The sequence below is a fragment of the Andrographis paniculata genome, unplaced genomic scaffold (genome assembly GCF_009805555.1).
Source record: "Andrographis paniculata isolate CXL003 unplaced genomic scaffold, ASM980555v1 Contig12END, whole genome shotgun sequence".
Taxonomy (NCBI): domain Eukaryota; kingdom Viridiplantae; phylum Streptophyta; class Magnoliopsida; order Lamiales; family Acanthaceae; genus Andrographis; species Andrographis paniculata.
Genome location: NW_026137402.1, coordinates 5,517,210 through 5,543,825, shown reverse-complemented (window position 1 = coordinate 5,543,825; position 26,616 = coordinate 5,517,210). Strand labels below are relative to the sequence as shown.

At 29.2% G+C, this 26,616-nt stretch overlaps 4 protein-coding genes across 5 annotated transcripts; all 4 read left to right on the top strand.

Moving 5' to 3' along the window:
- The first annotated feature begins 4,537 nt into the window (after positions 1–4,537).
- LOC127254539 (E3 ubiquitin-protein ligase ATL41-like) lies at positions 4,538–5,705 on the top strand. The gene has a single exon (XM_051279688.1). The coding sequence runs from the start codon at positions 4,712–4,714 to the stop codon at positions 5,402–5,404; it is 693 nt and encodes a 230-aa protein (XP_051135645.1). The 5' UTR covers positions 4,538–4,711; the 3' UTR covers positions 5,405–5,705.
- Positions 5,706–8,227: 2,522 nt separating this feature from the next.
- On the top strand, positions 8,228–12,431 carry LOC127256875 (pentatricopeptide repeat-containing protein At1g06270). Of its 2 annotated transcripts, none has more exons than XM_051283100.1 (3): positions 8,228–8,363; positions 8,835–9,201; positions 11,315–12,431. In XM_051283100.1, exons 2-3 carry the CDS (start codon positions 8,863–8,865, stop codon positions 12,278–12,280), a joined length of 1,305 nt encoding a protein of 434 aa, XP_051139057.1. In that variant the 5' UTR covers positions 8,228–8,363; positions 8,835–8,862; the 3' UTR covers positions 12,281–12,431. The 2 variants fall into 2 exon arrangements, with proteins under 2 accessions (XP_051139057.1, XP_051139063.1); XM_051283106.1 differs by having other exon boundaries at positions 8,830–9,201.
- Positions 12,432–15,348: 2,917 nt separating this feature from the next.
- On the top strand, positions 15,349–18,407 carry LOC127253195 (nuclear transport factor 2-like). The gene is made up of 7 exons (XM_051277647.1): positions 15,349–15,522; positions 16,412–16,712; positions 16,790–17,307; positions 17,414–17,603; positions 17,697–17,818; positions 18,054–18,116; positions 18,194–18,407. Exons 1-7 carry the CDS (start codon positions 15,349–15,351, stop codon positions 18,257–18,259), a joined length of 1,434 nt encoding a protein of 477 aa, XP_051133604.1. The 3' UTR covers positions 18,260–18,407.
- A 5,961-nt stretch (positions 18,408–24,368) lies between these two features.
- On the top strand, positions 24,369–26,052 carry LOC127255406 (uncharacterized). The gene is made up of 2 exons (XM_051280921.1): positions 24,369–24,666; positions 25,606–26,052. Exons 1-2 carry the CDS (start codon positions 24,581–24,583, stop codon positions 25,709–25,711), a joined length of 192 nt encoding a protein of 63 aa, XP_051136878.1. The 5' UTR covers positions 24,369–24,580; the 3' UTR covers positions 25,712–26,052.
- Positions 26,053–26,616: the final 564 nt, after the last annotated feature.

Here is a 26,616-nt window from a genome sequence, read left to right as displayed (position 1 = left end):
ATGCCGTTAACAAATCCAGAAGGAAGGATTTGCAGTGTTCGTTCGTGATTATTATAAAAATTTTAAATTGATTAATAACTTATCCAAAAATAAATATGATATTATAAAAATAATTATAAATTAAAATTAAAATAATTAAATAGTTAATTAAGATAAAAAATAAAATTATAAATAATTAATTTTAAAATATAATTAAAGTATATAATTATATATACCAAAATAAAATAAACAACCACAGAAAAAATAACAAATTATATAAAATATAGTATTATTAATACCCTTCTACCCAGTTCAATTGATTGTGGCATATTTAAGATAATATTACTTCAGTTTCACTTAAATTTTCCCATATTTTGCTTAGACAATAAGTTTTAGTTATTAGTTAAGTAGTAAATAGTTTAAAAAATATATTAGTAAAAATAATTATAAATTATGATTAAAATAATGGAATAATTTAATTAAAATAAAAATATATAAATTAGTAATTTTAAAATGGAATCAAAGTGTATAATTATATTCTCAGAAAAATAAATGATAAATTAAGTAGGACACGGAAAATTAAAACAATGGATAAATTAAATGAGATGAAGAATAAATTTTAATTAATTAATAATAATAAATTAAAATATTATTTTTTATATAATTAATAATATTGTTAATTTTAAAATAAATTTAATATACAATTAAAACCTAGAATATGAATTTAAATTCTTTAAAATTAAAATATTATAATAAATATCATTTGTTAGAAAATAAGATTTTTCATAAATATTGCAGTAGTTTGTTTTATTTTTTGTTTGAATTTGAACTTTTTATGAAATTGTATGAATTGAATAGTACTTTTAAGATATTTATTTGTTTGAATTTGATATGAAAATGATATTTAGTAATTTTTATTTTTATTTTTTTTTTTTTTCCGCAGAGTTCAAATACTAAAATTTGGAGAGACTGCCGTGTAGAAACAAAACCTTAAAAATCTAAGGCAAACACACATGTTTGGACATTATTAATAAGTGATCGAGTGCCAGTCTGAATCAACTACGCCCTTATGTCTAACTTATACAATCACTAATTTAATTAATTAACCAATTATTTTTTCTTCATCATTTATTAATGAAAGTGACTTAATAATTGCATTAGTCTTTAATTAATTTTACTTCTTGTTAACGGATTTGTTTGGCTTCTTTTTGTGTGTGTGTGTGTTTTGGTGTTTTGATCTTTAATAATAATAATAATAATAATAAAAGAATTATTATTTGATAGTTCTTGAATTCATTTTCAATATAAGATATCATTGGTTCAATAATTTTCTGATATTTGTTTAACTTAGTATTTGTTTTTATTTTTTACAATATATATAATAGTATATATTTTACAAAAAATCAATATTCAACATATATATTTTTTTAAAGAAAATATATATATATTTTTTAAAAAAACAGAGTTCAAATAGTAAAATTTGAAAAAAAAAAAAAAGAAAAGAAACAAACCCTTACAATTGAATTAAAATTTCAACTAATTAATGATTATGACATAACTATGATATAATTTGTGAAAATAAAAATGAAATGATCATCAACATTTATAAATAACGCCATGCCTCAAAATACTGAAAGTAAAAGTCATCATTTCATATTGTATCAAGAATTCTTACTATAAAAATATCGATAACAAATTAAAAATTTCCAAGGACAATAAGACCAATGTTCTCTTTAATTTTTATTTTTAAAAATTATTTACTATTCATTTCTCACTATTTCTTATAAAAATATATTATCTTTTACTTAAAAGTCATACTCAATTATTATTTCTCCATGAATGTAATTTTCAATTTTTTGAATTCATTTTTTTTTTCAATAAAAAAAGTAAAATTTCATATAGGTAAATACCGTGTGAAAACATTTACAAACAAACTTTTCTTCCACGGCATGCATATATATATATATATATTATATATACACAATTTTATTACTAAAAAAAATAAAATTAGAGTTCACATTAGTCTAATGTATTCATTCAACAGAAAATTCAAGGATGACTACATAAATACACACTGTTAAGTGTTTGATAAGTATTAGAATGCAAATTATGGTTAATTAGTATTATCTTTATTACATAAAAAATAAATAGATCGATATTTCAACTAATACAACATATGTTGACAATTAATGCTTTATAAGTATGCCGATGAATATATATTACTTATTATGTCATCAAAATTTATGCTCGTTTTTTTTTTTTTTTGGTTATAAAAAAAGTATATATTTTTAATTATAAAAAATTATGTGTTACTTTTTTTAATTATAAAAGAAAAAAATTTCTATTTAAAATTATTTTTTAAATAATGTGTCCGATCAAATGAGCATAAATTTTGATAACGAAGCAGTAGTAATAAGAATTATATGTTCCTGACTTATGATTCTTATGCTACGGGCCCATATTGAATGTGTTGTGAGCACCTTACGCTACATATTTTATATTGAACTTTAATTTTATTTATTTTTATCATATTAAAATATATTATTTTTTTTACAAATATTGCCTGCAAACTATTATTTAAAATAAAATTTAAAACCAAAGTTAAAAAACTTGTAGTATATAAATTCTTAATTAATTAAAATGACAAAACGAAGTATTTTAAAACTTTGTTGAAGTTTGGAAAAGTATTGTACATTCGGTTCATAGAGTTTACATAGTTGTGTGTTAGTTAGAGTTGTCTTTGATGATATCTATAAATATTTAATGTAATATTTTTCAAATTAAATCAGCACAAAAAATACTAGTAAAAATATTTGGTTTGGCCACCTCCAATAGATCAATTTGATCGAGCTGAGTCACCAAATTATTGTTTTCTCGTATGTGTCTCTTTGTTTTGATTTTCACAATTATACAATATATACCCTTATCAAAATACCGATATTGATTGAACTATTCAGTATCATGAGTTTTGGTATACTGAAAAGTAAAGTATACACATTTTTATATTGCTATTATATTGAACCATTCGACTTACTAAAAATCACGATATAAGAATTTTCATACCAATATTGTATTGATTTTCAGCATAGTGTATTATATTTTTAATATATCGAATACCATATGTACCGCAAATTAATATATCAAAACAATGAAATTAATGCTATATTAAAGATATCAAGTTACCAAAATTAAAAATAATACTATAAATACATTAATACTAATATTTAGTGAACGTTGGTACAATATATACTAAATTTTGATATGATAACAATATACAAAAAAATTTTATATCATTACTATTGATAATATTGGATTGTATTTTATTTTAGTGTGTTTACTTGATGTTGTCTGCGGGTGGTCCGATCAACAAATGAACTACGATAGATAAACGCGACCCATTTAATATGAGCCTAGCCAAAAAGGATATCCACATTGCAATGACCCAAAAATTAATCAATCAAGTGAAGATCTAAATCATTTATTAATTAATAGTTGCTTTGTGTTTTGTATTTGTATTTTTATTATTTTCAGCGTGCATGAGTTATTCGATCAATCCGTGAACTACTTGCCCGTGACTGAATCTATTTGAGTAAAAGTTTTGATGTTGTTATTTGTTTGTTGTTGATCGATTAAGCGATTTTGAGACGAACAATTACGATATAAAATATGTATAGTATATGATATCATATTAATTAGAAATTACATGATACCAAAAAATACAACATTTAATGGTACAACAACTTTCACTATTATTTATCGATTTACATTTAAACATAACATGGAAGAAGTCGAGAGCATTGCTTTCTTATTCAATGGTAATTAATGAAGACATTAAACTAATTAACTTTTAGTCCAAGTATCACCAACAAAGCGAGGGTTGTTTGGGGATGATGTTTGATTATTTAATGACTATTCTCCATCACTAATAATATATATATATATATATATATATTTCCATATAGCTTTTTAAATATTAATGTTATATATTTGTAATATAATTGACGAATAAATGGACAATTCTATAATGAGCAAGTTAAAGATGTGATAAAATTATTATTATAATAATTGAACTATAAGAATAATTATTTTTTAGGAGCTATAATTACTATATAAAAAGAAAATAGGTATATGGAGAGACTACTTCTTCTATAAAATGTAAAAGAAAAAATTTAAATGGCCTATTTGGATTTAGACTAATAGACTCTCTGTTTACATAACATATTTTTACTTTTGAGATACTATTTATTTTTTAAAATAGATCACATTAAATATATTTTTTTTCTTACAAAATATTAAATTAAATATTAATTTTTTATTTTTTTTAATTTTTAAAATTTAAAAAATCTCCAAAAATCTCTATCCAAACAAGCCCAAGAGTATTTCTTATTTAAAAAGTAAAGTAATCTAAAAAAAAAAAAAAAAAAAAAAAAAAAAACCATAACCAAACTAAATAAAATCATACTATGTAAAGAGTCAACGGTCAACACCCTTATCAATAGAGATGGACAGAAACCCTCCTCCCACGCTTAAACCCGTTCTTACATAACCCTTTAATTATTATAATCCCTTCCATTTCCATTTCCATTTCAATTTCAATTTCAATTTCAATTTCAATTTCATTTTAATCTCAATTTTTCAATTTCGATTTCAATCTGAATTTCTCTCTTTCACGCCCAAATACTCCCTACCGGAAAATTTACATATACAAAGGAAACAAAACCCTAACTCCGCCATGGGCGGCGGCGACGGCGACGATTGGGTCTCCCATCGGGATCATGGACGAAGCTACGACGTCAACGGCAAGATCATGCTCTCCGCCATTATTTCGCTCTCCTTCGTCGTCCTCCTCGTCACGCTTCTGCATATCTACGCCAGGTGCGTGCTCCGCCGCCAGGCGCGGCGGCAGGCCGCCCTCCGCCGCCTGGGCTTCATACTCCCCAGCTCCGCCGCCGCCGCCGCCGACCGCCCTAAGACCGGCCTCGATCCTTCCGTCATTGCCGCCTTGCCCGTCTTCGTTTTCAAGCAAGCCGCCGCCGGAGTTGAGTGCTCCGTCTGCCTGAGCTCCATCGACGACGGCGAGATCGCCCGGACTCTCCCAAACTGTAAACACACTTTCCACGTCGACTGCGTGGACCGGTGGTTAGCCACGAACTCGACATGCCCGATTTGCCGGACCGCCGCCGAGCCGCGGCTCGTGGCGGAGTCGAGGGAGGCGATGGTGGTCTCCACCGCCGCTCCATCGGCTCCGCCGTCCGAAGGCCCGTCGGACGGCTCGTCGGCGGCCAAAATAACCGGGCCTAGTTTGGGTCCGGGTTCGAGATTGAGCTCGTTTAGAAGGATGCTTAGCGGAGATCAACGGTCGTCGAGAAGGGTCCAATCGTGCGGCCACGATGAGCTCCCATCTGCAGATATTGAACGGCTGTGATTGCATCATCGGGGAGGTACAACTGTCATTGCAGCGCTTTCGCTGTGTTGTACCATGGATGAAGGAATGAAAGAACGCCGTATTCACACAAATTACAACAATACGTAACTAAAAGTAAATTACAGATGAGTAAAAATTACATTTTTTACTAATATATTTAAATATTCCGAGTTTATTATATTTGAATAATTTTATGTATTTTGGAAGTTTGTGAGGCTTACTTTGCACATATTTCTTCATAATTATTCTTCAAACTTTGCAAATAAATTAAATTTGCTGTTATTTTTGAATTACGTGAAATAATTGATTATTTAACTCACACATGCCGCAATAGATTCTTTGCGTTTGGTGACCAAATATATTTAATACTAATAAATAAATAATAACTGCGCCGAAATAAAAATAAAATAAAAAATATATTTACATATACATGTTTTTAATATTATAATTATATAACGTTGTAATAAAGTCATTAGGCAGGGTGGCGACATGTGAATATATATATATATATATATATATATTTTGGGCACAGGCAACGGGTTTCTTGTTAAACCATTGACTTTGAATAATTCACCTAGTCAATGCCACGTCAATGATTAATTAATAAGCTAAGTCGGCGAATAATTAATTCAAGGATATCATTTATGTCAGACGTATGTTGTATACAAGTTATTATGATATTGATGCTATGTTATTTAAGCATATCACGTCATTCCGGTTTCATATAATTTGTCCATAATTTTTATTTATGTCCGTTCAACATAATTTATTATTATTTTTTTAAAAAATTAATTATATATTTTAATTATATTTTAAAATTTAAATTTTTTAATTTTAATTAAACTATTTAGTTATTTTAATTTATAATAATTTTTACTAAATTATAATTATTTTATTAATACATTTTTAATTAGTTACTAATTATACTTTATTTAAATTTTCTTATATACAGTAATACACCCAAAGTATATATATTTTTTCCAATATTACTTTTATATATTTATACTTAAATTATATTTAATTAGTTTTATAAAACATAATATTCTATTTTTTTCATAAGAAAAATATTATTTTTCATTTTTATTTGTCCTAAAATATGGGTATTATTTTCTAATTTAATAATTTATCGTCTAACTAACATAATTAATATCTTTATAATTTTTGACATATTACAAAAATATTATTATTTTTATATCACACAATTTAATAAAATATTTTTGTTATTTTTATTATAAATTAATATAATACTAATATTAAAAAATAAATAATTTTTAGGGTTTGGATGTGAATAGTGGTACGATGTCATGTAAATAGGTCAATCCCCAAACCAACACACCCATGACCCGAGGCGTTGGGGGTTTGAACCCATGACCTCATGGTCACAAATTTAACCCCTACACCACCGGGCCATCCCTTACGGAACAATATTTGCATAATTCTTGAATTTAGAGCTTATGATTGTTGATTTGAATAGATGTTTTAGATCCGATATTTTAGTTGATTCAATCATTTGAATAGGGTATTTGTAATTGTACTTTTATTTGAATAAGTAATACACGGGGTTGAGTAGTTACATCCGCTGAATTATGCAATCGAAATAATGTAATTCAAAATAGTTTTATAGATCATAATGCAATTAAACAACTAAATTTTTACGGTTCGTACCTAAAATTGTTAGCCTAATTAAGACAATTAAGAAACATACCTTACTTATTTATACAATAAGAAAAAAATTGGATATCATAACTTATTTATCTAACTCGTTTATTAACATCATGATAATTATTTTTAATTAAATCAATGATCCAATGCAAATCTCATATTGGAATTATTTCTTGGACTATGCCCTTAGATTATATAAGCTTATTTCTTGTTTGTTCTGATATTTTATTTTGTTCTTGAATTTTTATTATTTCTTAGGATTAGGTTAGTTTAAATTCAAAATTTTCATTCTTAAAATTTGTTGAATACCAATTATTATACAGCGCATTCATTCACTGAATTACATTAATTTTGTGATTGTAAATAAAAATTAATTATTTAATTGACTATGCGAGCAATCCCTTTTTAATTAGTATTGACTTTTTAAATAAAAATACAATTAAAATTATTTGTAATCTTAGCAAAACTAAACATAAGCCTTAAACGCATTCAAACACACCCGAAGTATTTGTCGTGTTTGCTTGAGATGTTTAAAATATTAAATGGAGAATGTGTTTTGTTTTATTGATACTTATATTACTCTTTGTCTCTCGATACAATAGTTTTATTTATCATTTTTGTTCGTTTCAAAATAAATAGTATTATTTTCATAAATAATCATATCTTTATAAAATATTATTACACAATTACTATTACTTTTTACCTAATACACTTACTTACAAGGGCAAAAAATAAGATAATTAAACTTTGTAAATAATTAGCATATATGTTGATATGTTTGGCTTTTTGATCCACCGAACCGATCTATGACCCGATCCGCCGCTCAAATCCGGTAATCCGGACCCGTTTTTCTTTTTAGGGTGTTTTCATTTATAGGATTTTGTTAAAATTCTACTGTTCATCTAAATTTTTTTTCCTCAAAAACATCAAATCAAACACCTATTTTTTAATTTTTATATTATACTAAAAATTAATTTTACATTCAAAACATCACAACATCACATCAACACCTATGTATATTACATCATACAACTATTCAAATTCAAAACTTTTACTATTCAAATCCCAACTCAAAATCCAAACTCCAAACAAACACACCCTTAACCGTTTGAATAATGATATGCTTCTTTATAATTTTTTTTTCTTTTTTCTTCCCATCATTCTCTTCCTTCTTCCTCCGCAGAAGGGATCTGCCTCCTCAAAAAGTAAGGGAATAAAGAAAACGCTGAACCGCCGGTTCGAGGAATATTGGAACCGATTGTTCGTCGTCTTCTTGTTTGCGTTTGCCGGAGGCTTTGTAAGTTCAATTCTTGCACTAGTTTTGAATTGTTTTATGTTACTCAATTTCTACGCCGAGCGTTTGCTGTCACACAACTTTGATACTTCATTTTTAACATATGGGTATCAGTTCTGGCTGATTGTTTCTGTTGCCTATGCTGTTACGGTGTTTCTATTTATATTCATGGGCAATTGCAAACTGTTTGTTGTTGTGTTAATTCCATATATATATATGTATTCATTTTGTGGAGTGTTTTCTGTTCTATTACTTCACTCTGGTTTTCTATACTGATTTATGCCCAATTTTGACGTGCTGCTATTTCAATATTAATGAAAAAAAAAGTAAAACTTTGGTGTTGTTTAGAATGCAGTTGCTGTTTTGCCAATAGCTTCATATTTGTTTGCTAACTTGCTAATTCATTTTGATGAGTTTGTTGTATTTAAGTTGTGATCTTTGATCCGAAACCTTTTCCACATGTCGAAAGCACAGGTATTGCTGCTGTGTTGCTTCCCTGGGTATGCTGCGCTCACTCCGCCATTCTCACTGCTCTACTGTCACTGCTGTAGTTGCATCTTCCCGTTATTTGAAGCGCCGTGTATTTTCTCATCTCAAGGTGTTTGATAGTTTCTACTTCTTGGAGGCAGCCCCGGCCGCATTTCCTATAGGTGCAGATGCTTCCAGCAGCTCTGTGGATTCCAGAAGGAGTCCAAATTCTGCTGTATTGGTTCGAAAGGGACAAGGACAGACCAAACTTGTGGATAATCTACGGCACAAGCCTGGTGCTTCCATTCAACTAGAACGAGCCGTGGAATTAGCCGACCTTGAGAGAGTTAGAAGACCGACCACACCCTCCAAGGTATTGGCTTGTTTCCTGAGTTCCTCAATCTTTATTAATTTACTTACTTTTTGAGGTCTTTGAAACTATGGAATGTTGGGTTGGTTTTCATTGAATTAGCACTGTAAACTTTAGCCACTTCAGTTGCCACAGAATCCTTTGATTTCAAACTCTGGAATTCATTAGGGCAATCCTTTTTCAGAAGTGTTAATCAAATACGATCTTGGATCTGAGTTCACTTGTGTTTGGTTGTGTTTTGAGATGTTTTGGATTTAATATGTAAATGTATATATTAATAGAAATTGAGTGTTGGACAGTGGATGCAATGTTTAAGTGAATACCAGGTGTTGGGTGTCGTTATTTGAATGGAAAATAGGTCTTAGATGTAATGTTTTAAATGAAAAATTAGGTGTTGCCTGAGATGTTTTTTGGGGAAAAGAATATTTCAATTTACAATGAATAGTGTGAAAACAAGGACTATAAAATAAACAAATGGATATGGAGTCATGACTACTTCAATATTGCTGGTATAGTTTGATGGAAATTAAACCGACATATATACTTCTGAGCTAGTGGAATGATGAATTTAGGCTGTCATTAAACTCTTCTGTGGCATATAAAATGTGTTGGTGATATGTACCCTAAATTTGATCAACATTTATGATTTATTGCTCTACCAGTGTTGCCCGCTGAAGCTGTGATTATATTTTCTTTTCTCTAGTATGTTGTTATTTTTCTTTTAAATTATTTTTATTTCAATAATGTGTATTTTGCATATTGACTCTATAATTCCTGCCATTCTCATCAACATTGCTACTATGGCTTCATATCCAAAGACAAATGTGGTTAACCTCTCCAATAAGTAATCAATGGTAACATATTCTGTAATCTGGGAACCTCATTAGTCATTCATAACGGTGTGTTCGTGTTCGCTTTGTGATTTTGGATTTATGTATTTCTTATATTAGGTGTGGGAAATCGTGTCGGTAATATAAAAAATAATATTTTGTGTTAAATTGTTAATTTTTGTAAATTGGCAGAGTATATATATTATATATATTGTCTAATTATGTGTTTTTTTTAGTAATATTCATCGGAAATCGTATCAGCAAAAAATTGTTGGATGAACAAACTCAATTGTTTTTACTTCAGTAAAGAGTGTAGAGAGCATTCTGTATCACAATTGACCGTGAGGTCATGGTTCAAACCCCCGACACCTCAGGTTATCTGCCACGCATGGTTCGCCCAGTGTGACTTGCCTGTCGGGCCTAATTTGTAGGGTATTAGGTTCGGCCGGGGGTTTATCCAGTATGCACTTTCGCGTAGCGGCTGCAGGTTCCCACGTCATATAAAAAAAAAAAAAAAAATCGTTTTGTCAACTTAGAATTAGATTTTAGTTCTTTGTAATCAGAGATCTAGCCAGTTAAAATGTACTTCGTCTTACTTTTAGTCCTCTGGTAAACAGTTCATGATGAGATATATCTTCTTTTGTTCATACTGATGTTTTGGAATGCAACAGATAAATTAGGTTCAAATTCTTATTGGAGCATTGTGAACCAGCCCTTGATATATCTCAACCCTTGATATATCTCAAAATCGACGCATTGTAAAGCTTTGTCTGCACAATATTATCATTAGCACTTGATCTACACGTTCTAATCTTATAAGACCTGATGCTAGCCTCTTGAGCACAAACCCTTTCTGGAACTTATGAGCTACTTGAAGGTTTCATTTCTAAACTTGTTTCCAGCAGAAAAGAGGATGAACTTAAATGCAGTCTTGAAATTTCCGTTTACTCGCATAAGATTCATGAACTACGTTGAGTGAGCTTCACACTCTTACCTTTTTTTTTTGTTTCCGTAGGTTTAGCAAGTTTCTGCAATATTGATTTGCTGCTAGAAAAATACTTAAGACTCCCATAAACTAAATCCCTAGACCCCTCCTGCAGGTTAGTTCCATTTAAAAGTTACGTAGAAGTCGTTGATGGACTGAATCGAGGTGTTTGTTTTGCTCGTTAATATTACTTGGTGATCATCATTTGTGTCCTTTTACTTATTTATGCCGATTCGAATGTATAAATCTAAACTATTATTAGGTTTGAACTTTTACTCACTCTTCTGTTTCATTTTTTCAGTTTTCGGTGGTTCATAGCGCTTCACAAAAGTGTCTCGAAGAGTCTGTACAAGCGGCAATCAAAGTCAAGAACTATCAGAAGCTACCGGAGCTTTTTAACGACTCAAAAGAGGTTGGCCGAAATCCAAATCCTTTCTCGTTTCTCTCCAGAGTCTCAGACACCGAACAAATCAATGTGGTTGACGAAATCCTACAGTCTCTTATACATATTCGACCTCGATCTCGACCTCTTGCAGTTTATTCCTCTCTTCTTTCATATGTTCTTGAAATTCAAAATTCCCTCCCTCTTGCACTAGCCATCATACAACGAATCCTCCGATCCGGCTGTCTACCTGTCCCGCAGACGCATCTCTTGCTTTCCAAAGCATGGGCTGAGCGTCGTCGCCAGAAATCCACGAGCGTTTCAGCTCTCCTACTAGAAATGGAGTTGATCGGGTACACTCCCGACTGCGGGACTTGCAATTACCTAATTCTATCTCTGTGCAGGATTGATCAATTTCAGGAAGCAGTCGATGTCCTGCGCGGGATGGGCAAGGCGTGTATTCCCGATGTGGACAGCTACGGTATCTTGATCGGCGAACTGTCTGAGGCTAGGAAGATCCGCGAGGTTGTAGAGATGGTGATGGAAATGGTGGGCGGGCACGGTCTGAGCCCGAGGAAGGAAATGGTTTTGAAAGTGCTAGGCGCAATGCGCACCAATAGAGAGATATGGAGAGCGGCAGAATTGATCGAGTATTTAGAAAGTGAAGGAGTGCATGTCGATTTCGAGGCCTATGAATTGGCCCTCGAGGGATGTTTGGAGGATCGACGATGTGTTTTGGCAGGAAAGGTTGCTGTAAGAATGGCTGGAAGAGGATTCATCCCGTACATCGCGGTACGGCAAAGAGTAGTCGAGGGGCTGGTTGCCATTGGCGAGGCAGAGCTCGCCTCGACTTTAAGACAAAGGTTTGCTGATTTGTGTTCATAATCGTCGTTTGAAATTGATTTAAAACGATCGATTGATTTAACCTTTTTGTTTAAATAGTATTTTAATATGATATTTAGCTGCAATATGTCTTGGAAAAAGATCATTTTTGTTTGCTTGTATATATATATATATATATTTCAATTTGTCTCCATGCAAAATTTTTATTGATAATGGCGAGCGCCGACTCTGAAGATTTTTTTATCAATCGGATCAGATTGATATAAGGCGACCTAACTAAATTTTGTTAGCGTTTTAAGTCCGACCAACCAAACCGGATATGTATATGATTACACATTTACATTCTTTAAAGAATTTTTTGGTGTGTTTAGACATCGGTTAGAATTACGACGTATTTGACATTTAGTTGATTCGATTATTTATGTTTGATTAGCTGAATATATATTAGCTATTTGTGCCAAACTTTTTGGTAAATTAACTATGATAATTAAAAATATTTTATATTTTATTTTAAAAATATTTAATTGTGTTTTTTATGGCTAGAATTTTTATTATTAGTTGTTAAAAATTATAAAAATATTTACTTTTGTTATTAAGCAAAACATATATTAATATCACAACTCGATGAGTATGGGAGCATAAATTCATAAAATGGGAACAAAAAAGAAGTCCCAAATTATCCATCCAACCACACAATACAAGAACTAGTAGCAACTCACCCAACTAAATAGTAATTTTGAAAATTTATATTATCTAATAAAATTTTAGTATTGCATAAATCGAAAAACTTTTAAAAATGCATATTGATATCATATCAAAAAATTTTTTAATAATTTTATTTTGGTATGATAAATGCGGTATATCAAAATTTTTTTATATTTATTCTATTCGTGTGTATATACACATATAAAAAATTATATTATTTAGAAAAATTAATACACACATGAGTGACTACTTAATTACAATTTGAGCAATTTAAAACAATATTCAATTAAAAATTTAATTTTATTAATATTAATATTTTAATTACTTGTAATACAAATGCATCATATGAATATTTGTATCACATAATATAGTCTTATACGATAAATATTATCATTAATTTCGACACGATAAATATATTAAAATATCATACCTAAAAATATAAACTAACAAATTTATATATTATATGTATTTTATATGTGACGAGTGAGATAAATTAATATTGTTATGATCTGCTCCAATCAATAAGTAATTTACCATAAATAAAAGATATCTAATTTGAGAATTAGGCTATAGTCTACTCGTTAATTGATTTGGAGCTAATTTTAATGGATAATTTTAACAATGTTCTTTATTATTATTATTATTATACTTTGTCTGCTACACTGTAGGCACGGTATTTTGGGAAGGGTGTAATTAGTAGATAATTAAGAATATATTACTGAAAATAATTATCTTATAATATAAATAATTATAAATTAAAATTAAGATAACTAATTAGTTTAATTAAAATTAAAAAATTTAAAATGAGATTAAAGTGTGTAATCATTTTTAAAAAAAATATGGCATGTGGGACGGATAAAAACGATAACACGTGAACATGGTATCTGGGACGGAGGGAGTATTTTTTCACGAGTATATAGAAGCATATAATTAATCCTATTCTTTGAATTTTTTATATAAAAATAAAACTCTATTCTATTTTACATAACATAATGAGGTATTATACAATAAAATTTTATGTGGTATTATATATATATATATTTGTTATATAGATAACGTATTTTTGAAAAATAAATTATTATATTTTTGTAAAACGATAAATATTAAAGTATAAAATTTATAGTAACAAAGAGCATATTTCAACCATAATTATTTTGTTCAACTATATTAGGTTAGAGGTTATTAATTTTCCTTTATTGACTCCGTATTCCTATTTATTGTTATTCATCTATTAATTACTATAATTAATTACAATAAATTTAGGTGAATTAATTGAATAATTAATTAAAACATAACAATAAATATACCCAGAAAAGGAATCACAACAGAAAGTTATATTAATATTTAAGGTAAATTATATTTATAATATAAGTATTTCAATATATATATATATATATATATAATATACATATCACTCGTAATCCACATGATGCAAAAAATCTCATATACAAAATTTATAATATTGGCGTATTTAAATTGATTTATTTCTTAAAAAATATATATATATTTCATATAATATTGATTTTTATTTATTTTAAATGAAATATAACAAAATAATATGTTGAGCTTTTTGCTTAATCTTTTTATGAAAAAGATTATAAAATCTCATATCACTATTTAAATTTAAAAATCTATCCATGTACATACACATCGGATCAATAATTAATCACATCTTTATTGATTCAAATAATTATTAAAATTAAAAATAATTAAATCAATAAATACCCTCAAATTAATTTCCAACCTATCCCTTCATGCTGCCAAGTGTAACAGCAAACCCCAATTCATTCCCGCCTGACGATTTCTATTGAGCAAAAGACTACGTTTTTGTTTTTGTTTTTTGTTTTTTTTTTTTTTTTTTCCATAGAATTCACAATAATATTTACTGTCTAATAAACCCTTTGGAGTGATATATAGTAATCATCACAAAATCACTTCTCATTCCTCTTTCTCGCTCTAAGGTATTTTTCTCGTGTTCTTCTGCAAGATCATCGTTTTATATAACATTAATCCCTTCTGATTTTCTTTTTATTTTTCATTGGAATTTTGATTGATGATATTATATTTCTCGTTCAGATTTGAAGAATCAAATTTGGTTTCGAATCTTTTGTTTGGTAAGTTTATTATCGTGCAGCAATTTCTGCAGATTAGGTTTTGGGATGGATTTAGGATTAAAATATTTAGATTAGGGTTTTAGCGGTTTTGATTTTATGTTTTTGATTTGATTTTTGATTTTTGATTTTTTGGATATTGTTTCCCCTTTAAGTTTGATCCTGTAAATATCCAATCGCTTTCTTCTCTTTTTAAAACAAAAGAATATTATTATTTGAAGTTTTATGTTATTAGCGTTTTATTTTATGGTTGGATTAGACATTTTTTTGTGTGTTAAATGTTGCAGAAAATCCATGGAGGACCAAATCTCAAAGAATTATGCAGAAACTGTGTCCAATTTCTTTGTGAAACAATATTATCAAACACTTGAAAGATTACCGGACGAGCTTTATAGGTTCTATAAGGATTGCAGCACCCTCGGCTGGCCTCACACCGGTGGGATTGTGACACCGGTCACGACTTTGAGGGTAAGGACTTCGCGAATATATACGATATCTCATACAAGTATTTTTAATGTGTTTGTCGTAAGATTTGTGTTTTTTTCGCCTTTTATGTTATATATGCGCTTTGGAGGTTTGATGTTTTTTTAGGTTAATTTGTTATTGGATGTTATGTCATGTATGAATATTTGATGTTGGATGTAACCCTCTTGGAGGAAAGCTGAAATATCGAGAGGGCAAACCTTTAGTTTAATGAGTGAAGTTTACTAATTTATGTTTTGTCGGATATATTGATTATTAAATGATTTGTTTGTCGTTATATATGCCCTTTAGGTAATATTATTGGAAAAAATACGAGCAATATTTATGTCAAGTAAGCCAATTGTTTTTATTGTGGAATTTGTTAAGAAATATGGATTTTTATTATTAGTTTTAAGATCGAAGTTTATTAATTCATCACGATTAAATGGTTTTGTTTGTTGTTATTTATGCACTTTAGTAACTTTTTTGGGAAAAGGTACAAGCAACATTTATGTCGACTACACCAATTGTCTTGATTGTGAAATAACGTTTTGAGATATGAGTATTTATTATTAGTGTGATAATCCAAGTTTATTAATTCATTGCGATTAAATTTTTTCGTTTGTTTTTATCTACACGCATTTGGCGACTTCTTTGAAAAAGGAAAATATGAGTAAAGTTTAAGTTAAATGACCACTCATTATAGAGGCTTTACTACTTGTATAATTCACTTTGGTATCTTATCGAACAAAAATGGTTTTTCTACGTGATAAAAAATTTCAATATCCAAAAAGTATTATGATCATTCCATAAAAAGGGTTTTCGGAACATCGACATTGATGTTTAGCTTTTAACATTTATGACTCATGTCAATACTTCTCTTACTTTGGTTCAGGAGATCAATGACAGGATTATTTCATCGAACTTTGTGAAATCATCTGTCAAGATCACGTCCGTCGTTGCGCAAGACTCTGCCGATGGAGGTGTTCTTGTTGTGGTGATCGGAGTGTCGACCGGGGAAGATGAAGTAGAGAGAATTTTTAGCCAGACGATTTTTCTAGCTACTCAACCAAGTGGCTATTTTATTCTAAACGACGTTCTTCGGTTTATCACTCCTTGTGAGCTCAAGACTGATATGACTGTGAATGGAAACAATTCAATAATAGATCAAGTTGAAACTATTGCAGAGAATTCTGGTAAAAATCTTATCATCATATGCACATATGTTTCGATTCGATGTTCATCTTGTTCTTATTAGGTACATTTTATGCAGCTGAAGTTGACGATGTGATCAATGATGACAATGTTAATTCTGATCCGGCTTTCGGCGACCATGTCAATCTAATCAAAACTAATAACGATGAAATCAACAAAGGGTCCGAGGAAGAAACTAATCTTTTGATGGCTGAAAAAGGGGAAGGACTTCCCCAAATCGAAGATGAAAATGTTGCCGAAGAAATTAGCCATCTCGCGGTGCTAAACAGTAATAATTTGATGGACAATGTTGATATTTCGACAACTAAAAATGTCGACACAAAGGAAGAAGACATTGTTTCTCTTTCTACGGAAGAGGTAGACAATAATTTTGCGGCTAAAAGCAAAAAAATGGCAGCTGTTCATGTCTCTCCGGACAATAACGTTACTTTTCAAGTAGCAATCAATATTTCGGTAGCTCCTGCTGAAGACTCTAATGAGAACAAATTCAATCTTCCTATTTCGAAGGAATCTCCAAAAATTGCGGTTGAAGATACAAAAAAAGTCGAGGAACCTGTGGTTAGCTACGCTTCGATTGTGAGTCATCTAACAGGAGCTTTAAACTCCACTTTTTTTTTCTTTTTTTTTTACTATTATTATGTTGAGTCCTCTCTCGCGAAAAATATTTATTGTTTCTCTGCAGCTGTCGAGAGGGAAAGCTTCGAGCGCTGGCCAAACTCGTAGAATAGTTCCAAATAATTATTTTCAAGCAGTTACTTCCCCAAGAGTCGAAAATTCGGATGGAGCTAGTGATGTTAATGATAAAGAATGGACCCCTTTATCGAAATCAGTATCGCGCCCAAGCAATTATAAGTCTTTCAAGTTTTCAAATGGTTCGATTGCGAATGCTCACGTTTGTTTGCTTCTTTTATGTTCAAATATCCATGTGTTATCGTATGAAAATTTTTAGTTTTTTTGTTTTGTAGATAAGAGTATACATGTGGGAGGATTGCCGCTTCACATCGATAAAGAAAGCGTTCTGGAGGTTGTTAAACAGTTTGGACAAGTTAAAAATGGTCTCGATAGCGTACTCATCTGCCGTGCCAAGGTTAGGTTCAGTTTGCGCTCTATTTATTTCGATTACTTCGTCCCTAACAAATTTTTTGATGTATTTTACATATTTAGTTTATGGTTTAGATTAAATTTCTATCATCTAGTGATTAAGTCGATATTATTCAGTTATATTTATTAGTTTATAGTATTATTGTTATTAAGTTCTTGGTTTCATTATTAATCAAATGCAACTTTGAAATTCTGCAAAATGTAACACAATTCATTGGCAGAATGGCTTTTGCTATGGATTCGTCGAGTTTGAATCCGAGGAGTCAGCGCAACGCGCAGTCGAGGTTACTATCTTGTTTGTGTTCATATACATTTGAAAATTGTTGCGCTGGGGACTGATTTGTTTCTGTGTTTCTTACAGGCGCGCCGTGTGTCGTTCGGGGAAAACAATGTCGCGGTTATCTCGTACAAGAAATCGTCGAATTAAGGAAGGAGGATCGATTGAATTGAGTTATGTGTTGCTTGAAACCTTACAAGAATATGATTACTACTTATCATCCTTGAATTTATGTGTAATGTTTGGAGCATCGAAGAACTGTATACTTATTGCTTTTTGTTGTTGTGTTTGGATTGGATTAACTGTGGTTTGGTTTGGCACTTTGATTGCTGCATTAGACATCATTTTTATGATTTGGTTGTTTGTTTGTGATTTTAGTATTGCTGCAAAGTTTAAGTTTTGAATTTAGTTCTCTATATATATATATATATATATATAAGTGTATGATTGATGATTGATGATTGCTTGTTTTGGAGTATAGTTTAATCAATTTTTGATACAAAATAATATTCCTTTTTTCTTTTCTACATGAAATTATTTTTTTTATTCTATATTATTGTATATTATATTATTAGGTTTCAGCTTTCAATCAAAATAATATTATTTATTTTGTTTCTTCAAATAAAAAGAACTATTCAAAAAATCTAAATAAAAACTCCAAATTATAATAAAAACATGACCTTGATCACTTTTGAGTTTGGTTTTTGGTTTCTTTGGCATGCAATGCAATCAGTAGTGTTACTATATGCTATATATATATAAAGCCAGACCATTGCAGACTCCAAATTCGATGAAACTAAATGAGTACTAAACAGTTAAAGATGATGTAAACAGAAACATAACATGATGGATATATAGTTAAACAAATAAGCATTTTATTTAGGCAATTCATCAAACACTTTGACTGCAATATAATGTTTATGGAGTATTTGTTAACTTTATTTATATCACATAAAATACAATGGAGAGAAAGAGTCATAAACGAACCTTTGTTGTCCTAAAAGAATTTGGAAGGAAGAACAAGCGATGTGAAAAAACCCAGAGAGATAAATATTTAGGGTTTGTGGAAATTTGGAAATGTTATTTAAGGTTAGTCATTTCAGTTTGGGGTTAGATATGAGTAAAACTTTTTATCTGGGAATTTGGATACTAAAAATTTTGTATTAAAATGATTTGATGTTTTTTTAATATAAAATTAATTTTCACCAATATAATATAAAAAGTAAAAAAATAAATATTTGATTGGGTGTTTTTAAAGAAATTTTTTAATAAATGTTGTAACATAAATTTGGTAAAAGATTTGATAAAAAAAAACATATCCTATTTGAACTAAGATTTTGTATAAAATAAATTACGTGTTTGATTTAATATTTTTTTTATATAATAAATTAAATGGGACACAAATAATTTGATAGCTTTTAGAATGAAAAAATATTAGAAAATAATTAATTGTTTATATAATATTTTTTTCGTCTCAATTGAATCATTTAAGAGTTGATGGTAAATTGAAAAAATAATAATATTTTAATAGATAATAAAAATATGTAAAATAATTTTGATATTTTTATAATTTATATAAAAATTAAAATATATTTTGGTATTAGAATGAGATTGTTTTAGCAAATAACATGACATTATTGGTGAGATTTTATGTATATAGTATTTGAATATGATATTCTAAAAAATAAAAGTATATTTTGATGGTAAAATAATATAATAATGAAAATAAAAATTAATTTTGAATATATATTTTTTTATATAAAAAGAAATTTTGATAAGTAATAAAATATAATTTGGAAAATATATAAATTCTAAATCGTACTTATATTCTCTTTTTTTTTTTTTTTTTTCTATTTTCATGTATCACAATTTTGTTTGTTAGAATAGAAGGAATAAAATTTTTGGGAAGAGATGATTTAATGCCGTATTTCTTTTTTTTTTTCTCTCTCTCTTTTGTATTAACATTTATAAATAAATATTATAACAATTTCAATTCTTGAGTCGGAATGATCTAACATATGTTAATATATTTTTTCCAAATTAATATCACATATATATTTCACTATAAAATGTATATGAAAAAAAATAATATTATTGCTATATTTAATATTATTATTATTAATATTATTATTATGAACAGATAAAATACTTATAAATGAATTGGGCTATATTCATTATAATATTTATACACATATATAGTAAATATTAAATAAAAGTCAGCTGCCTTTAATAATAATAATAATAATAATAATAATAATATAGAAACCATATTAAATTGTAGGTTATTATAACTTCTTTTTTTCTTTTTTTGAACTTCAAAAGAAAAATACAAATTTCATGACTCTAGGAGTGTACCATTCGACATTTCAACAAATACAAAATTCTTATTAATAAGCATCCTCCTATGTGTATCGGTGATCGACAACTTTCGCGCTCAAGGAAAGGTGCACCCGGCATATGCTGAAAAAAAAAAAAAAAAAGGCTAACATTATACACAAAATTTAAATCATCAAGCAAGAACATGTACATTAGACAAAAAAATATAGTGAGATCAATGAAAAATGAAGAACATACATGGATCAACGGTTGTGATTATTCCAATCTGAGGGTCACATTGGCCGCGAAATCTATAGTACAAATCTAAAGCATAGTTTGCGTGCGATGCTATGGTGTTCGGATTAAAGCAAGCACCGCCCAATCGAATTGGTGAACAATCCACGACTCCACAAGAGAAATCAATAAATCCCTGCAACTTATCGACCGAAGCGCCAAATCGCACAATGCAATAATTTCTAGCCTGTAATAATACAACAAGTTAAATTTTTTAAATGACTATAAGACGATTTGATGAAAAATATAAACAAAAACTTACTTTTTGTTTTCCCACAATCACATCACTTTCTTGATTGCAACTAAACACAAAACCTAAAAGACACAACAAAATAATTGCATTGAGATTAAATTTCATGATGATTTTTTTTTTTTTTTTTTTTTTTGTGTGTGTGCAATGGAATCACTTTCTTGAAGTAATTTCTTGGACAATTTGGTATTAAACTTGAAATGTTAAATGGGTTTATATAGTAGAGAGATATATATTGATTTTGTTCTATTTCTTTAAAATGTTAAATTTCATTTATATGCTATAATAATGATTCTAAATCATCCATCTCAAATAGAAGATTTTTAGATTGTGATTAATAATTAAATGGTGGATAACAAGTTACAAACATAGAAAAATTCACTTATTCTAAATATAATAAAAAAAAAATTGTTCATTTTCAATAAATGAAAATATTTATATACTACACTATCTAAAATGAAAAATAGAAAACTAGTTGGATGGGGAGTGAACTTGTGACTATAAGGTCATGGATTCAAACCCCGATGCTCTGGGTTTATCTGCCACACATGATTCGCCTAATATGACTTGCCTTGTTGGGTTTAGTCTGCAGAGTATTAAGCTCGGCCGAGTGCTGAATCCTTACTTTCGGGTAGCGATTGCGAGTTCTCATGTTATAAAAATATATATATATAGTTAAAATATGAGACACTAACTCCAAACCAATATATGTGTTTTGTTTGTGTGTTTTATTTCTTTTCTTTTCTTTTCAATATATCAATAAAATAAAATTTAAAATATGAAATTGCACCCATATAATCATTCCTCAATGGCCAATGGGAGAAATGCATCAAATATAAAAGAATCACTTGCTGTGTATGAGAGCTACACCATTAGATGCATTTGCTTAATAATACAATGTGTTCATCCACCCCAAATTTTTCTATATAATTTTCAATTAATATTATAACATAATATAGTACATATAAATTAATAAAATAAATAAATAAATCATTTCTCTTTATATATATATATATATATATGAACTTTACACAAGTATATAACAAACAATACATAATTTATACTAACATTACACAAACATAATACATAAAATGACAAAATATACCATCGTTAACTTTCAATAAAAAAAAATATATATTTATACAACACATCTATAAGTATGAACTGATATAACATATTTTAAATATACCATTCTTGATTTTCAGTACAAAAAATATGTTCATACAATATATCTATAAATATAAACCGACAACACATAATCCACACAATGATATATATATATTGAGAACATTTCTCCCATCTATTCATATTTTCGATAGTACGCTTTCTTGCACAAATGCACTATTTCCAAACCGAATCGACTCTTCTATTAAAGACCCAACACTCGACAAATTTAAATCTCGACTGCGAGACGATCGGCGATTCACCGACGGAAATCCTCAAAACTCCACAAGTCGGTAGACAGGTGAATTTCCGAACTAGATTTGGAGGAGAGGGAGAGAGAAAGAAGACCATGCTGCCATTTTACATCCATTTTCGGCTGTCGATTTAAAAGTTGATGCGGACTATTATTTTCGCCCGAAGGAGAGAAAGCTTTGGGAGAAGACTTCTACAATCGAGCCACTGTGTGTGCTCTTAGCCTATTGAAGGAAAGCGAATGCCTCAATTTTTTGGCCCACCAATAAAATATTATATCAAAATATAAAATAAATTTAAATCAACATCCTATTTAAATTAATTTCAAAACTGCTACTAATAAATCATGAAAAAACATATTTAAATGCACTATTATTGTTTGATTGTGAAACTCTTTTTTATTATAGTTAAAGGGCCGACGTATTGTGAAACTAGTTGTTTATTTTTGTTAAAACTCCTATATAAAAATTTATACTCCCTCAGTCCGAATACAATAGTCATGCTTATCATTTTTATCCGTCTCAAAACAATAGTCTCATTTTCATAAATAACCATAGAAAACTACCCTTACTTTTTCATTATTATTACGCAATTGCCACTACTTTTTACACTAATACACTCACAAGGCAAAAAAGTCTTTTACCGTACTTTTTATCCAATATTTATTAAATTCTGTGCCAAACCCAACCCATACTATAACTCGAGACCTAGCCAGACTCTGATAACATGTCGAGTGTTGAATAACCGTTTCACCTAAAAGCGCGAACTTTTAGGGAAACACAACCATTAATCATATGTCCGCAAACGAGAGTCTCCAACAAAATAAAATTTTAAAAATTAATAATTTTGATATTAATATACCAAAAATATCAATATATAAGATATCGAAAAATCATAACGGCATGCCATATTTTTGGCATACCAAATATACCAAAACTATGGGGGTGTTTGACAAATAGCTTTTTGAAGAGCTTTTAGCTTATTGAGCTGTTTGACCAGTCAAAAAACTAATTTAGATGTTTGGTAAATTAGTTTTTTGAATAACTTTTTGGACCCAAAAAGCTAATTTATAACTTACCCAACGTTTTGAAATAGCTTTTTCTGTAAAAAAAATTTTTATTCCTTATATGCCTTTAAAAATTTATTATACATTTTACACAAATAAATATATTTTGATTATTTATTAATTATATTATAATATTTTATTATATTATAGTTTTACTTTTATAAATTTAAAATAATTAATTTTTATATAAAAATTATTTTAATTGTAAAATATATAAATTTATTAAAATCAACATAAAATAGAAAATATAAATATTAATAATTTATTTTTATATTAAAATTACATTATATAAATTTTATACTAAAAATAAATTAAATTTATTGAAAATTATAAAAATAATGAACTAATCTATAACTAACATAATAAATATATACACGAAAAATTTATTATTTTATATTTTACATCATTTTCAATAGAAAAACTATTTATATATTTTAATGAAAATATATTATTTTTAAAATCTAACTGTAATAAAAATAAATACTTTTATAACATTTTTACAATTTTTAATAACTAATAACAAAAAATTTTAAATATTCTAAATTGAAAAAAACATATTAGAAATAAAAATAAAATAGAAATGTCATCAATTGTCATTTTAAGTATAAACAACTAATATCAAACAGTTATTTTACCAAACATTTTAACACAAACAACTAATCGAATCAACTAGTTAAATCAGCTAACAACTATAAGCTAATTGAATCAGCTAACAATTATATAACAGTTATCAGCTAATTGCCAAACATGCCTTGCCTTGTATATTATTACTGTACCAAAATTTTAATATTTGTTCTATTTTGTTTATATGGAGTATTTCAATATTTCGGTATTTTTTTATTAAATTTTATCTCGACCCACTTATATTTTGGAATATTATGGGCCAGCCCACCGCTAACCCGTTTTAACATCTATATCTATAAATCCCAAAGTCGGTTCTGAACAACGGGAATCTTCAGCCAAACTAATCGGAACACTGGCCGGCCGACGAGCTTCGTCTCCACGCAACGATACGAACCGACTTTGTGATCCTTCCCATCTCCAAATCGATTGGAAGAACTGAAGAATTTTCGCCCAATCTTCAAGACCTCGATCGATTTAAAAAACGAAGGAACCAGACAAATCAGGAATGGCGCAGGCCAGCAAAGAGCCCTGTAAGAAACAAGCTTGCGATATTCAAGCTTGTCTCTCCAAGAACAATTTCCTACCACAAAAGTAAGTATATAAAGTGTCTTCTTCTATCTCGTCTTGTCTGCTAGTTTGATTTCAACTTAGAGTTCATTTTTGTTTTGGAATTACAGCTCTATAATCATCTTCTGGATGTTTCGTTTAATTAGGTTATGTAACTCTCAAGCTGTTAAAACATGGCTGCCTCAATCTAGAACATGCTACTGATGCTATTTATAATCATGTGTGAAGAGAGGGGAAATGTGAGGCTGTTTATTATGTGATTTGGTTTTTGTATGTTTTGGATTTTGATGTTCTTGAATCTTGATGTTTTGAATGAAAAATATTCTATAGAAAACACAGGTAGACTAAATACATGGTTATGATTTATATATGAAGAGAAACATGGTGATAATTGATACAGGGGTAGATTCAAAAACCAATCTACATTGGTTAGTTGATTCGAGTTTGCGGATTCCAATTGCTAAACATTACAATGTCGATGTTCATTACAAGCCATGTGAATGCCTTTTTCACAGTCTCTTTCGATGAATCAAAATGGAGATATATGCAATGATCAAATATTAGGAGGGAGTTTTAGGACTTTGCCCGAGATGATAGAGGATAAATGTTTTCAATCGCATTTAGTGATATTGAACCATTTTTCGTTCATATGTTTACTATTTAATCTCCCTAGAATATTAAGCTGAGGGTATCTGATCACTTGATCTAGAAGAGTTTGACTAAATATTCGGGAAGGTACTTAAGAACAAAGCATTGCGCTTAAATGTTAGATTAGAGATTGATTTTGTTGTGGATTGTTCTCCATCAACATGTCGTAACAGATGTTTTTGCCGTCATTAAGATATTTATCCTATCCATCTATTTTGTTAGCTTCGTAGTTAATACCTAAAACTGATGGTTGCATTTTCCTTGAGCAGTAATCACGATTTTAAGGATTCTGAGGTGATTTGTATTGTATTGTAGGTGTGTCAAAGTCATTCAGTTGCTGCAGTATTGCTGCGAGCAATGTGAATATAAATCAACGCATTGCGCCTCTGTCTCCAGCCTTCTGAAGCAAATCAACAAGTAAACGTCGGGCGTTCAACCTCAAGCCACAAAAGTGAATGGCGAAAACCCAAACCCAAACCCCTACAAAGATTTTGTGGAAAGTAGGATTTTCATACACAAAGGCTTGTCAAATGAACAGGAAAATTAGAGCTCAATACGACCGCTCGCTCTGGCTTCACTAGAAGTTTTTTGTTTGGACGTCCTCGGAAATTCTTACATCAAAGTAGGATAATCAACATTGATAGCATCTAGCATATGAAAGATATGAATTTGCTTCTTGTTAAAGAAAAATGTCTTATTTTCCTATTGTCCGCATTTCACATTTTTAAGAATGTCATAATAAAATTATATCCGACGCCTCCAGATCTTGTCTGCCACATATGGTTTGCCTAGTATGAACCTAGTTTGCAGATATTAGATTCGACCGGAGTTTACCTAGAGTGCACTCGTCGAGTAAAAGCTGCATGTTTCTATGTTATAAAAAAAGGAAAAAAGAATTAATAAATGTAGCTTCACAAAATGATTTCATAATCTGAATGATCCTAAAAATATTTTTGAAACTTTAGTACTGTTCATGAACAGTAATTTTTTTCAATAACATCCTATCAAATACGTATTTCTCTTACAAGTCGAATGTTAATTTTTTACCATTACTAAAAATTTTCAAAATCCCAAAAGTAAACGTCTTGGGAGCAGATGATGAAGCACTTATGGGTACATTTACCCTCTACATGATAGAATTGAGATTTGATTAAGCATGGTAGGTTGCAATGAAGAGACCAATTATATACCTTTGGTTCTTCAGCTTTTGATCTCTCCTAGGATTACTATAATTGTTATGATTATAACAATCATTTACAACACATATATTTGTGGTGGTTGAATTGTCCACTTCTTACAACCCCTACAAAATCCCATGTTGGCTTA

Excerpts from the sequence above, each read along its gene's own strand:
- LOC127255406 (XM_051280921.1), top strand. The coding sequence starts at position 24,581 with ATGGCGCAGGCCAGCAAAGAGCCCTGTAAGAAACAAGCTTGCGATATT. Across the intron at positions 24,667-25,605 it reads AACAATTTCCTACCACAAAA|GTGTGTCAAAGTCATTCAGT; the intron begins GTAAGTATATAA and ends ATTGTATTGTAG.
- LOC127256875 (XM_051283100.1), top strand. The coding sequence starts at position 8,863 with ATGCTGCGCTCACTCCGCCATTCTCACTGCTCTACTGTCACTGCTGTA. Across the intron at positions 9,202-11,314 it reads GACCGACCACACCCTCCAAG|TTTTCGGTGGTTCATAGCGC; the intron begins GTATTGGCTTGT and ends TCATTTTTTCAG.
- LOC127254539 (XM_051279688.1), top strand. The coding sequence starts at position 4,712 with ATGGGCGGCGGCGACGGCGACGATTGGGTCTCCCATCGGGATCATGGA.
- LOC127253195 (XM_051277647.1), top strand. The coding sequence starts at position 15,349 with ATGGAGGACCAAATCTCAAAGAATTATGCAGAAACTGTGTCCAATTTC. Across the intron at positions 15,523-16,411 it reads CACCGGTCACGACTTTGAGG|GAGATCAATGACAGGATTAT; the intron begins GTAAGGACTTCG and ends ACTTTGGTTCAG. Across the intron at positions 16,713-16,789 it reads AACTATTGCAGAGAATTCTG|CTGAAGTTGACGATGTGATC; the intron begins GTAAAAATCTTA and ends CATTTTATGCAG.